Raw genomic sequence first — 12151 nt, 5'->3', positions numbered from 1 at the left:
TCCTGGGGAGGGTTGAGGGGCTGGAGTCCTGTGTTCCAGGAAAGGAGGAGACCGGGGGTGGAAGCTGGGAGCCCTGGTATCTGTTTGAGGGAGGAGGGGACAGAGAGCCTGAGCCGGTTTAAGGGTCCTGAGGGAGGAAGAGCCTAGGGTGGGAATTCAGATCAGGGATCCGGGGGATGGGGGTAGGAGTGCAGAGAGATCTGCTCTCCTGGCTCTGGGTGGAGAGGGGAATACCCAAGGCCCAGAGGCCTGATTCTGAGGGTGCAGTGCAAGGGGAACCTGTTCTTCCAGATCCTGAGAGAAGAGGGGGGAGCTGGGGTTCTGGGTTCCTGTGGATGAAGGAGGAGGTGGGGATCTGAGCGCCTCGGCCAGGAGCGAGGGGCTGAAATGAGGACTCCTGGGTCCAAGGCTAGAGAGAGATGGGGTCGGGGCTCTGGGGTGGAAGAGGGGGGTCAAGAGTCCCGACCGGGACCCGCTGAGCACCGGCTCTGTGCAGCTCTCTGGCCGCTGGGGCCCGGTGTTCACAGTGTGGCTGGGCCCGCGCCCTGCAGTGGTTCTGTGCGGTTACTCGGCGCTGCGGGACGCACTAGTGCTTCAGGCGGACGTCTTCTCCGGCCGCGGGGCCATGCCTGTGTTCTAACGCTTCACTCACGGAAACGGTGAGTCCCCAGCGGCGGTGGAAGTGCTGGTCAGGACCACCCAGTTCGAGGGACTTAAAGGGCTGGACCGGGGAAACGGGGCGGTGCCTAATAGAATTAAGGCCAATGAAGGCAAAGAGCAAGAAGGTGGGGAGGAGCTAAAAGGGACCGAATTTGGGGGCGGGTGGGGGGGCTGGTTCCTCCTGAGGCCAATAGAAGAGCCTAAGAGTCAAAGCCAAAGAGATCAGGCACTGGTAAGAGACCAGTAGAGGTGAAGCCAATGTGCGGACAGGACCGAGAAGGCTGGGTCTGCAGCTGAGAGGTCTGGAAAGCGGCAGAGTGAAGGGTGGCGAGGAAGCGGGCTCCAAGACCGGACGCTTCGGGACGGGGCGTGGCCAACTCCTTGGGCCGCCCCTTCTCTGCCCCATCCCCAGGCATCGTGTTTTCTAACGGGCGGCGCTGGCTGACTCTGCGAAATTTTGCACTGGGAGCACTTAAGGAGTTTGGGCTGGGAACGCGGACCATAGAGCGTATCATGGAGGAGGCGGCTTGTCTGCTTCGAGAATTTCAAGCTACGATTGGTGCGGCCTGGTCGGGAAAGGAGAGGGATCTTTTTCGGATGTGACCAAATGATCAAGAAAGCGTTGGTGGGGCGCCTGGCTGGCTCAGTTGATAGAGTGTGGGACTCATGCATGCATGCCTCAGCACCGTGTTGGGTGTAGAGATTAAAAAGGAGGTGGGGCATGGGAAGTAATTGTAGTGGAATGAAGCCAGTCAGCCCAGCCACCGCATTAAGACCCCGTCCTGTTCCCACCCCCAGGAGCGCCGTTTGACCCCCGGCAGCTACTAGATAATGCCGTATCTAATGTTATCTGTTCGGTGGTCTTCGGGAACCGCTATGGCTATAAGGACCCTGAGTTCCTGAGGCTCCTGGACCTCTTCAATGACAACTTTCACATCATGAGTTCCAGATGGGGTGAGGTGAGAGGGCCCACCCCAGTCCCTTCCTCCCATGCCCAAACTGTGGGAAGCCCCGATTACATACTTTGCCTACATTGGATTAGATGGAGTGTCTTAGAATCTTGGAAGGGAAGAGTTCTAGAACTTATAACATCAAAATCCTGATGCAAGGGCACATGGGTGGCTTGGTCTGTTAAGTGTCCAACTCTTGATCTCAGCTAGGGTCTTGATTTTGGGGCCATGAGTTCAAGGCCCAAGTTGGGCTCTGGGCTAGGAATGAAGCCTACTTAACAAAAAGAGCAAAGTCCCGGTGCAATTTCCCCGCAGGGGAACTAAGGGTCTTGTTCATGGTCCAGCTGCCATCATGTCCCCCCAGATGTACAATATTTTCCCCTCCCTCCTGAACTGGCTCCCGGGTCCGCACCACCGAATCTTGCAAAACTTCAGGGAGCTTCAGGTCTTCATCTCTGAGCAAATCCGGCAGCACCAACAGACACGGCAGCCTGGGGAGCCCCGCGATTTCATCGATTGCTTCCTCGATCAGATGGAGAAGGTGCAGGCCGCTATTAACCCTAAATCTACCCACACCACCCACCAAGAGGTGCCAGGCATGTGGCAGCCACCCATTTCTGTCCGCAGGAACTGACAGACTCAGAGAGCCATTTCCGGGAGGAGACACTGGTGATGACCACACGCAACCTTTTCTTTGGCGGCACTGAGACCACAAGCACCACACTGCGTTTCGGGCTCCTTATTCTGCTGAAGTACCCTGAGGTGGCAGGTCCGTGAGCTGGCAAGCCTGGGATGAGGGGCCAGGGCTTGGGGACGGCTGGGAGACAGCTCACCCCCTCTGCCCACCCCAGCCAAAGTGCAGGCCGAGCTGGACGCCGTGGTAGGTCGGACACACCCGCCGAGGCTGGAGGACCGTGAGTGCCTGCCCTACACCAATGCCGTGCTGCACGAGATCCAGCGCTTCATCAGCGTGCTGCCGCTAGGGCTGCCCCGCGCCCTCACCCGGGACGCCCACCTTCGTGGCTACTTCCTGCCCAAGGTAGCACAGAGCACGGGGATTGTGTGTGGGGCCCCACAGCGTCTAGAACCTAACTCATCAGACCTGAGCATGTGTAATTCTGGGTCACAAAGCCCTGGGAGCAGAAAAGGGGGCCCACCTTCCCAGTGGCTTCCACGTGGGCTGCTGTACGGATGAAAGGCCGAGGCTAACCACGTCCACGGGGCAATCCCCGCGCATCCCCCCAGGGCACCTTCATGGTTCCTCTCCTCGTGTCTTCACACCGGGATCCCATGCGATTCAAGGACCCAGACTGCTTCAACCCCACCAACTTCCTGAACGACAAGGGCGAGTTCCAGAGCAAAGATGCCTTCATGCCCTTTGCCCCAGGGTATGGGCTGGACGGGGAGGGGACAAGCCTGGGCACATTCCCCGGCTGCACGGTTCACCCCTGCATCCCCCTGTCCTCAGGCAAGCGGATGTGCCTGGGTGCAGGCCTGGCGAGATCCGAGATCTTCCTCTTCCTCACCACCATCCTGCAGCGGTTCTGCCTGCTCCCTGCGGGGAGCCCCGGCGGCATCGACCTCACCCCGCGGTACACTGGCCTGGGCAACATCCCTCCGGCCTTCCAGCTTCGCCTGGTGGCCCGCTGAGGCCAGGCTCAGCCAGCCTCTGCTCACAGGCCCGCACACCTCCTTTCCTGCATTGGTCGATAAAGACCCTGAATTGCACATATGTAGGTCTCCTTAGCAGTAAGGAGGAGTGGGAGAGTCAGAGGTTTGCGGCTCTGAGGTAAACTTTTATTTCTTGGCTGACAGGACTTCTCACGCCCATGCTCCTCTCAGCACCTCTTCTGCCCACGTAGTGGCAGCCTAGTCCAAAAGGTGCCATGGCCATAGGGGTTGGGGAGTCACTTCACATTCCAGGCTGGAGGAGTTGGGGGGGGCTTGGAGATACTCCCTCCCCCAACAAACCTTTGCCAGCATTAGGCCGTGACGTCCCCACCCCAATCCTGCGTCCTGGTGGGAGGCGGCAATGCCTCCTTGCAGCTCTCCACGTCTGAGGAGCACCACCAGACAGGGCAAGCCACAGGCCCCTGGCTCCAGTGACGGCAGTTCCCAACGCCGGCCCCTGCCCAGGCCACAGCCCCAGCTGCCACCAAAGGGCAGCAGAGGTCTGTCCTCCTCCTCGGTCCTCAGCGGCAGACGGAGCCCTCCACACCAAGCAGGACAGAGGCAAAGCCAGAAGCAGCAGCGGGGGCAGAAAAGGAGCAGGCACCGAGACAGGCGGGCTGACGGGCCATCAGCACGGGGCCAAAGGCTCTCCCGAGGTCAGGGCAAGCTGTCTGTCCATGCAGCTCTGGGGCCGGCCGTTAGGTGGGCGTCGTAGGTTGGGAGACAGGTACTTGGACACCTTTCTGCCCCGATGCTGGGAGTAAGAAGGGAGGAGACAGGGAGTCATCAGGGAAGGGACACAGAGGCCAAGAAAAACCTGGGAAGACGGAGGAGAGGACCAGAAGAAATGGAGCTCATGTTGGGGGTGCTGGGAGAGTGGGGTGTCTACAGAATAGAGAAGATGGGCAGAGAGCAGAATAAAATGAGTCCCAGAATTTAGTTAAGAGAGCAACAAGGTGAATCCGGGGACTTGAGGCCTTGTGAGGCACGTGGAATAGTGAGAGCTAAAGAGAGGGGATGCCGTGTGGGAAGCAGGTACCTAGCTGATACTTGTCTTTGGCTGCTGCCCGCTCCTTGGCATCAAAATACCAGACAGTGATGGCGTACCTGGGGACCAGAGCAGCCCCGAAGGGCAGTTAGATTACTTTTCTTCAATTCCAGCCCCCATACCCAGTGACATTAAAGTTCACCCTTCTGAGCCTGGGTCTGTTCCCATCTAGGCCCCTCCCGGGGGTCTGACAAGTCTTTGCTGGCACAGAACAGCCCACCTGAGCACATCTCCACAAGCATACGTCATACCTGGTGGCATAGGCTGGTTTCACCTCGTGGGGGTTCCGCCGATCAGACCAGAAAATGAGCAACCGATCAAAGAGTGGCTCGATATTGGCGACCACAGGCCGGCCCTCGGGGAAGATCTGCAGCAGGCCGCCATGCACCTGAGGGCAGGCCAAGGATGAGGCAGGGGGCTGGCCGGCTCAGCCCCCTTGCCCTGCCCTGCCCTCTGGAGCCTACCAAGGGGACTAGGCAGGGGCACACATCACTCCCTCCCACCACTCAGGTTCTTACAGTGAATGACAGCCCAGAGTCTGCATCACCATGGAGCCGGGCAGGAAGCTACTAAAGACAGGAAATGGGATGGGGGGGGGAGGGGTGGGGCAGGGTAGTGTTCATCAGACCAGGGGGCGGGGCAGACAGCACCATTCACCAAATGGGGGGTGGGGGGTGGGGGGTGCTGCCACCACACGGTCAGCTGGAGAGGAAGTGCCATTTCCCCCGATGGCACTGCCCCGCTGTGGACTGAGAAGACCAGGAGAATGCCAGAAGCGGAGCTGGGAGTGGCAAATGGAGCGGATGCAGGCGCCTCACCCTCACCCCCTACCTTGACGTCCCAGTTCTGATTCAGGTAATAGATACAGGTGATGCAGCGGCCATCGCCATGGGGATTGTCAACATGCCTCACGTACCCCAGCCCGTTGCCTGGGTAACACGCCACCATGGCCTGGCAGAGACAGATGGAGGTGGGTTTACTGGGGCCAGGCAGGGATATTTGGGGAGGCAGCCGTTACCTCCCCTTTCTCACCCCTCCATGCCCCCTGTCTGTGCCTCTAAGAGCTCCAGCCCCTAGACCTTCTTTTCCAGTCCAGCCACCATCTACCAGAAACCTCAGCTCTTGCGCCTGAGTAACCCACTCGCCACACACACATGCCCAGAGCCTGGCACCCAGATGGGGCTCAATGAGCAACTGAGGGTTTTACTTTTTAAAGATAATCTAATCTCCAACCCCCCAACCCCCCACAGAGATTTTGTTGTGGAATAACACCAATTTAAATGTTTTCTGGTATGGAAGAAGGTGGCCTGACTGCTCTGCACCCCAGGTTCTTGACCCTGACTTCAGGGTGGAATCACCTAGGATGCGAATGTCCAGGCCCATCTCAGAGGTTCTGAAACATCTGGTCTGAGGAGGAGCCTGGAAGTTGTAAAGGTTCCCCGAAGCAATCCTAAGGTGCAGCAATGCTGAGGGCTGCAGTCCTGGACGACAAATAAGCCCACATGTTTCCTACACATGCGAATGAGTGTCACCAGACCTGAGATCTAACCCCCCCACTCCAAGGATGGCCCGCCGGGCAGCCCCTGACAGCCCCATCCCCTTAGGGGGCCTCAACGGCCTCCTCTGTAATAAACACCTTCTGTTTACAGCCCTGACTCCTGACCCCCAGAGACCTAACAGAACTCACTCCAGGTCTTGGCTTCACTGTGTACACGTCTAGCCCCAGGGTCCTGCCCTCCTCCCCCTGGTGGGTGCTGTCCTTCTGGCCAGCCTTGACCACGTGGAGGCCTAGGCCCTGGCGGCTCAGGGGGCCTGTTTCTCACTAGGGAGTGGACAGAAACGTGGATGTGGTGTGAGGGAAAGGGCCTAGGCATTCCTTCAGACCTAGCTCCCAGGTTCAAGTCCCAGTGCTGCCACACCAGCTGTACATCAAGCAAGACACTTCACTTCCCTGTCTCAGGTCCCTCATCCATGAAACGGAGCTGACAAACTACCTCACAGGTAGCTGTGGGAAGCAAACAAGTCAAACGTTTGGGCAGACACCAAGCAGGGTGCCTGTCACACGGAGAGCCAAAACACAGACTAAAATGACACTAATAAAAAGGAAAAAAAAGTCCCTATCACCCCCTTTGCCCAAAGCCACTTGGGAGGACCGCATAAGGCAAATGGGGAGTACTGGCAGGCAGACCCTCTGGCTCCTTGGACCATCTGTCTCAACGCCCTGAGCCACACTGCCACTGGCGTCAGGCCAGAGACGCCCAGCTGACGCCCCCCACTGACGCCCAGCTACACCTGCTGGCCACTGCCCTGAAAGATAGCCCTGAAATAAGCATTCCTGACGGAGAAGATGGGCATCTGCTGCCAAAACAGACTTGCCAGGCCAACTCGATCCTCAGCCTTCTTCCAACGCCCAGGACTCACCCCAGCCTCAATGGGAGACAGCTCTGCGCTGAACACGTGTACCCGAAACAGCCCGCGCCTGCCCTGGCGAGGAGCAGCTGGGAGGGCTCTGGCGGGGCCAGGCCACCCGGCAGTGGAGAGCCACGCTTCTCTCCGGCAGCACCAGGGCAAGGCCTTGGCCCCCACACCGCCGATTCAGGAGAATCTTCTTTACACTGCTCACTCCCTGTAAATGGGCCAGTCTCTGAGGGGCCACCCACTGGGAGGAAAGAAGGTGGCCATGCACAGGTGATCTGCCACCAGTGACTCACTGATTAGGGACGGGCAAGCCTTCCCCAGATAGAATCCCAGGGGAGACTGTGCCGCTTCCGCACAAGGACGGGGCTGGGAAAAGACTCCGGTGCCACAGCCCCTTTTCCACAATCCATACCCACACAGTGAGAGGCCTTTTTCTCCAGCTCGTCACTGCTCAGATCCCTTTGAGACCCCCACCGCATCCGATGAAAATACAAAACACACATTTTGTATTTCCACAGCTTCAGCCTCCGAGACCACCCATCTCGTCTACTGTCCCCATCACGCTGCTCCAGCACCTCAGGCCTCCTCCCTGCTCTCGGACCAGGCCAAGCTCAGCCACCAGGCCTCTGCACCTGCCTGGAACACACTTCCCCTGGTCCTCCCTGTTATTCACACCTTGGGTCCTAGGACACCTTGAGGATCCAGCTGAAGGCACCTGGGCTGATCTTCCATTCTACCCTCTCAATGTGAAATCAGCACAAGCACTTGTTTACCTAGTACTGGCCTGACAGGAGGCCGACGGAAGCCTCTAGGGCCGAGCTGGTCTCCCCAGCGCCCTGGCAGTAGCTGCCAATGAAACCACTCCTCTGGGTCTCAGGGACTCCAACCTGTCAGCCCTGCACACCCTCACACAGGGTCTCCCGCCATGCATGCAGGGACGGCGTCTGTATTCTCACATGGAACGTGGAATGGGGGTTGTGTGTTAAACTCCCACCAATCCCCCCACAACACACACCATGGCCCCAGAGGAGCATCTACTTCCTGCTCCCACAAGGGAGGGGGACAACAAACAGAGTGACATGAAGTCTGCTCCTCACCCTCCCATCGCAGGGAAGGGGCAGCTGGAATCAGAGCCAGGAGACTAAAGAATTAAGGACCACCAGTGACAATGTGCCAAAAGCCCCAACACACAGACACACACAAACTGGGGCCTGAGCCAGCCCCACCTCTAAACTGCTCTTAAAGGGCAAACCAAACCAGCCAGGCCCTCCCGATGGTGCCCTAGGGTTGCTCTTGATGCCAGTGGGAGTCAACTCTCTCCCATCTGCAGGGTCAACTCAGCAGAGTCTAGACAAAGTTGGGAGAAGAAGGGGCGCCTGGGTGGTTCTAAGGTTGGTTAAGCCTCCAACTATTCCAGCTCAGGTCATGATCTCACGTTCATGGGTTTGAGCCCCGAGTCAGGCTCCATGCTGACCACTCGGAGCCTGGAGCCTGCTTCGGATTCTGTGTGTCCCTCCCTCTCTGCCCCTCCCCTGCTAATGCTCTGTCTCTGTCTCAAAAATAAAAGAGTTGGGAGAAGAAAACATAGAAGCTCCACTCAAGAATAACCAATAGACGGGACACCTGGGTGACTCAGTCGATTAAGTGTCCAACTTCGGTTCAAGTCATGATCTCTTGGTTCCTGAGTTCCAGCCCCGCATCAGGTTCTGTCCTGACACTCAGAGCCTAGAGCCTGCTTTGAGTTCTGTGTCTCCCTCTCTCTGCCCCTCCCCTGCTCACGCTCTCTCAAAAATAAATACACATAAAGAAAAAAAAACTGATAGGCAAATTGTCACTGGCACTAGCCATACTGGTGATCTGTGCCCTCAACACCTCTGTGGCCACCCATGTCAGCACACTCTTATTACAGAGCCTGGGGAGGGAGGCCAGATGCTGCCCTTTGAAGGCAGGGAAGCCTGGAGCTGCTGTCTCACTGGGGCAGGGAAGGGTCTGAGAGAACTCCAGTGATTGGGGTGGCTCCTCCCCTCCCTTCTCAGTCAACAGAAGTCACCCAAGACTAAACAGTCCCAACACCCCCAGCCCCTAATCTTAGTCAGGGCCCAGTCCCCAACCACATCCAAAGTGACAAAGGAGAAATCTGCTTCCTCTACTTTCCCCTCCCCTCCTAAAACCGCCGAAGACACACCAGGGACCTAACGGATTTTCCTATCCTGTGGAGGAGCAAAACTGAGGCTCAGGGAAGCATACTGCTCTGGGCCACTCAGCTTTCGGGGTCTCCCCCCAAACTCTGTCCTGTGAAGATGGGTGACCTGGGTGGAAGGTGCGGAACACCCTGTGGCCAGAGAGACTCCCACTCATCTCTCCTGCCTCATAGGAGCAGAGCCCCGGAAAGGCCTCCTCTGGCTCTCTAGCTATCAGGTAAGGGAGGAAGAGGGAGGGAGGGCAGGACAAGTTCCAGCTAGGTGGGGAGGATGCTGGCTGTGGCCTGGGGGGAGCCTGGGTCCCTGAGCCAGCTCCAGCTGGTGAAAGAAGCTGCACAGAAGCAGGACCAGACGAAGGAGGGAGACATCGAGAACACGGCCTCATGCCCGCGGGGAAGCAAGCAGCCCCGCCACCAGCCGGGCATCACTGGCATGAAGCAGACACTCCCTACGAGGCCCTGCCCAGGAGGGCCCTGTGGACCAATGTCTTCTGCAGCGCTCCTGACCCCATGTTCCTGAGTGAGCAGCCAGAGGCACTGACAGCCCATCAGCTCCACGAACAAGCATTTTTCTTAAAAGAGGATGTGTGCTTCTGGCAGGTGTCCAAAAAAAAAAAAAAAAAGGGAATGAATAACAACTACTCTAAATCAAGATAAAGGTACCAAGAGACACAAAACAGAGAATCAAGAAAGCTGACCAAGGCCAACAGGAATGAAATGATGGATAAACAAGACAGAAAGGATGCAGAGGAGTCTAGGACGGGGAAGGACAGCAAAGGTGGCGGGCAGCACACAGGCCTAGTGCCACCCTCAGGAAGGAAGTGGTCCTCGCTGCAGATGCCAGTGTATGGAATGGGGGGGTGGGGGGGTACAATGGAGTCCAGCACCAGGCGCAGCGGGCAGCACCTCCTCCCTCAGCCTGGCACTGGTTTCACCACTGCCACCCTCCCCACTCTGTCTCCTGGTTCTCCTGCCTGGAAGACAAAACAGACGGACCAGAGACAGACAACGGGACGGACCAGACAGCCCAGGAGACAGGCATGGAGAAAAAGACAGAAGAACAGTCTCCAGATGCACAGGCACCCGAAGAAGAACTGCCCCCCCACCCCCCAACCCCGCAACAAGGCCCTTGTAGCCTCACCTTGGTGCGCCCGTTGATGACGTAGCCACCTAGGCGCCCAGCACAGTGGCGGATGACAGCATCCACATGGGCCATGAGGACCCCAATGCTCCGGCAGCCCGGCTCGTGGCCTTCCACCCAGGCGATCTGGTCCCCGCGGATGCTGCGAGGCGGGATGGCCCGCTGGCTCACCAGCTGCCCGTCACGCAGGCGCCCGCTCCGCTTCAGGGCCTCCACCTCGGCCAGCACACAGCCACCCAATGCCGCCCCCAGGAAGCTGTCCTTGACACAGATGCCGTAGTACCGCATGCAGGGCACGATATAGTCCAGGGCCAGGCGCTCGGGTGCCGCGGGCAGCACCTCCTCCTTCAGCCCCGCGCTGGCCTCGCCACGGCCACTGCTGCAGCCCAGGCCGCCCTCCCCTTCGGCCTCTGCCTCCCGGTTCTCCTGCCTGGCCCAGGACCGCTTGCTGGGCGCAGGCGCGTCCCCACCATCCTCTGCCCACTTCCGTTTGGGAGCCTCAGGCCGGGCGCCCTGGGCCGCCAGTCGCTGGCACCCCTTGGTGACCAAGGCTGCAGCACCCTCACTCTGCAGCGGCCGCAGCTCACCACCATCCTGCCCACCTAAGCCCTCCCGCAGGGGGCTGGCAGTGGTGGAAGTGGTTGTGACCCTGGGGGTCCCGCTCCCGGGCGAGGCCTCACCAGGCACTCCTGGCCGGTGATAGGAGGGTAGCAGGGGACCGGGCAGGTAACTCTCCACCCCCATCCTGGCCCGGCCAGGCTCCAAGGGCTCTGGCCCAGGACCCGGCAACTGAGGGACAGCCTGACTCAGGGGCTGCGGCTGGCACGGGCTGTCCATGGCAGCGGCGTCTTCATCCCCCGGGCATGGAGGGCACGGCCCGGGCCCATGGTGCCACCCTCCTCCGCCTCCGCCTCCTCCACTTGATGCAGCCGGGGGCCGGGAAGCCTGAGCCTGGCGTGGGGCAGGGTGAGGCAGGGCAGGCAGGAGACTCTCTTCTCGCGCCCTGGGGGTGCTCGCTGGTTTCCAAGTCCTTTACCGCCCCTAGGGGCTTGGGAAAGGACCCGTCAGGGTGGCTGAAGAGGGAGAGAAAAGAAACAGAATGTGAGAAGAGCCAGAGGCAGTCTGGCTGGGGTAGCAGTGAGGAGCGGCAGGGGCGGTGGGGAGGAAGACAGACTCGGCCACGGAGACCCCTCCAAACTCCAGGCCAAGTGGGGGAGAGGACCACGGGAATTTTGGGGTGGGGGGGATCACGGAGAGAGAAGGCAGTGAGAGAAGCAGCCGGAAGAAAGGAGTGGGACTGGGGAGATGACCCAAAGTCACTGGGCTGCGGTAAGGGCATCCTCGGACACAGAAGACAGAACGGAGAGAGGGAGCCTGGAGTAGAAAAGGGGTGCTAGGGCAGTGGGGAGCGCGAGAGTTGGAAACAAACAGACAAGGGGGGCTCTGCCAGGGGATTCCAGGGACGCACGGAGGGACCGTGAGGCTCCACAGACAGGGTAAACCGGGGAGTCCAGAGACAAAGAGAATGGGGGGTCCTGAGACGGAAAAGCCGACCGGGGAGAAGCTGGGAGCGCGAGCCTGAGACGGCCGGACTGAACGGGGCGGAGGGGTCAACCTAAGCCCAACGAGAGGAAGCCAGCCGAAGGCTGACACACACCCAGACGGAAGGGAGGGCCTAAGACAGACAGACAGACGGAAGGCAGCCGCGGGGGAGGGTCCACGGCGACAGGGGGAAGGGCGGGGGAGGGGACAGGACGAGCGACGGCGGCCCCTCCCAACCCCCTTCGGTGCGGGCCTCCCGGCTCCCGGCGCCGCGGGCGACAGAGGCCAGGCCCGGGGACGGCTCGGACCCTGGGTTTCCGCCACCCCCTCCCAGTAGGCCGGCGCGCGCTCTCCGCTCCCACCCCCACCCTACCCCTCCCCCAACGGCCGGCACTCAACGTGCCCAGCGCATTCCCTCCCCCACGCCCTACCCCCACCCTTCCCTTCCCAGGGCCGCCGCGCTCCGCCACGCTGGGCCGGCACGCGCCCCCACACCTCGCCCCCCCCCCCGCCCACACCTC

General features: G+C 59.9%; 1 protein-coding gene and 1 long non-coding RNA gene across 3 annotated transcripts in view; one reads left to right on the top strand and one right to left on the bottom strand.

The window, feature by feature from the left end:
• Positions 1–2959: 2959 nt before the first annotated feature.
• On the top strand, positions 2960–3342 carry LOC115280302. Its single transcript, XR_003903734.1, has 2 exons — positions 2960–2998; positions 3079–3342. It is a non-coding gene; the product is annotated as an uncharacterized LOC115280302 (long non-coding RNA).
• A 43-nt stretch (positions 3343–3385) lies between these two features.
• The window catches only part of EGLN2 (egl-9 family hypoxia inducible factor 2), a 9010-nt gene continuing 244 nt past the window's right edge, over positions 3386–12151 (bottom strand). Inside the window, exons 2-6 of one of the 2 annotated variants that reach the window (XM_029925101.1) lie at positions 10089–11161; positions 5161–5280; positions 4581–4717; positions 4321–4388; positions 3386–4035 (exon numbers count right to left, since the gene is read on the bottom strand). In XM_029925101.1, the coding sequence (XP_029780961.1) occupies positions 3980–4035; positions 4321–4388; positions 4581–4717; positions 5161–5280; positions 10089–10925 (1218 nt within the window). In that variant the 5' untranslated portion in view covers positions 10926–11161 and the 3' untranslated portion in view covers positions 3386–3979. The remainder of the gene's footprint in view (positions 4036–4320; positions 4389–4580; positions 4718–5160; positions 5281–10088; positions 11162–12151) is intronic. The other variant, XM_029925102.1, reaches the window with a different exon arrangement.

The sequence above is a fragment of the Suricata suricatta genome, chromosome 16 (genome assembly GCF_006229205.1).
Source record: "Suricata suricatta isolate VVHF042 chromosome 16, meerkat_22Aug2017_6uvM2_HiC, whole genome shotgun sequence".
Lineage (NCBI taxonomy): Eukaryota > Metazoa > Chordata > Mammalia > Carnivora > Herpestidae > Suricata > Suricata suricatta.
Note: the sequence above shows the minus strand (reverse complement) of the source record. Positions and strands in the feature narration are given on the sequence as shown.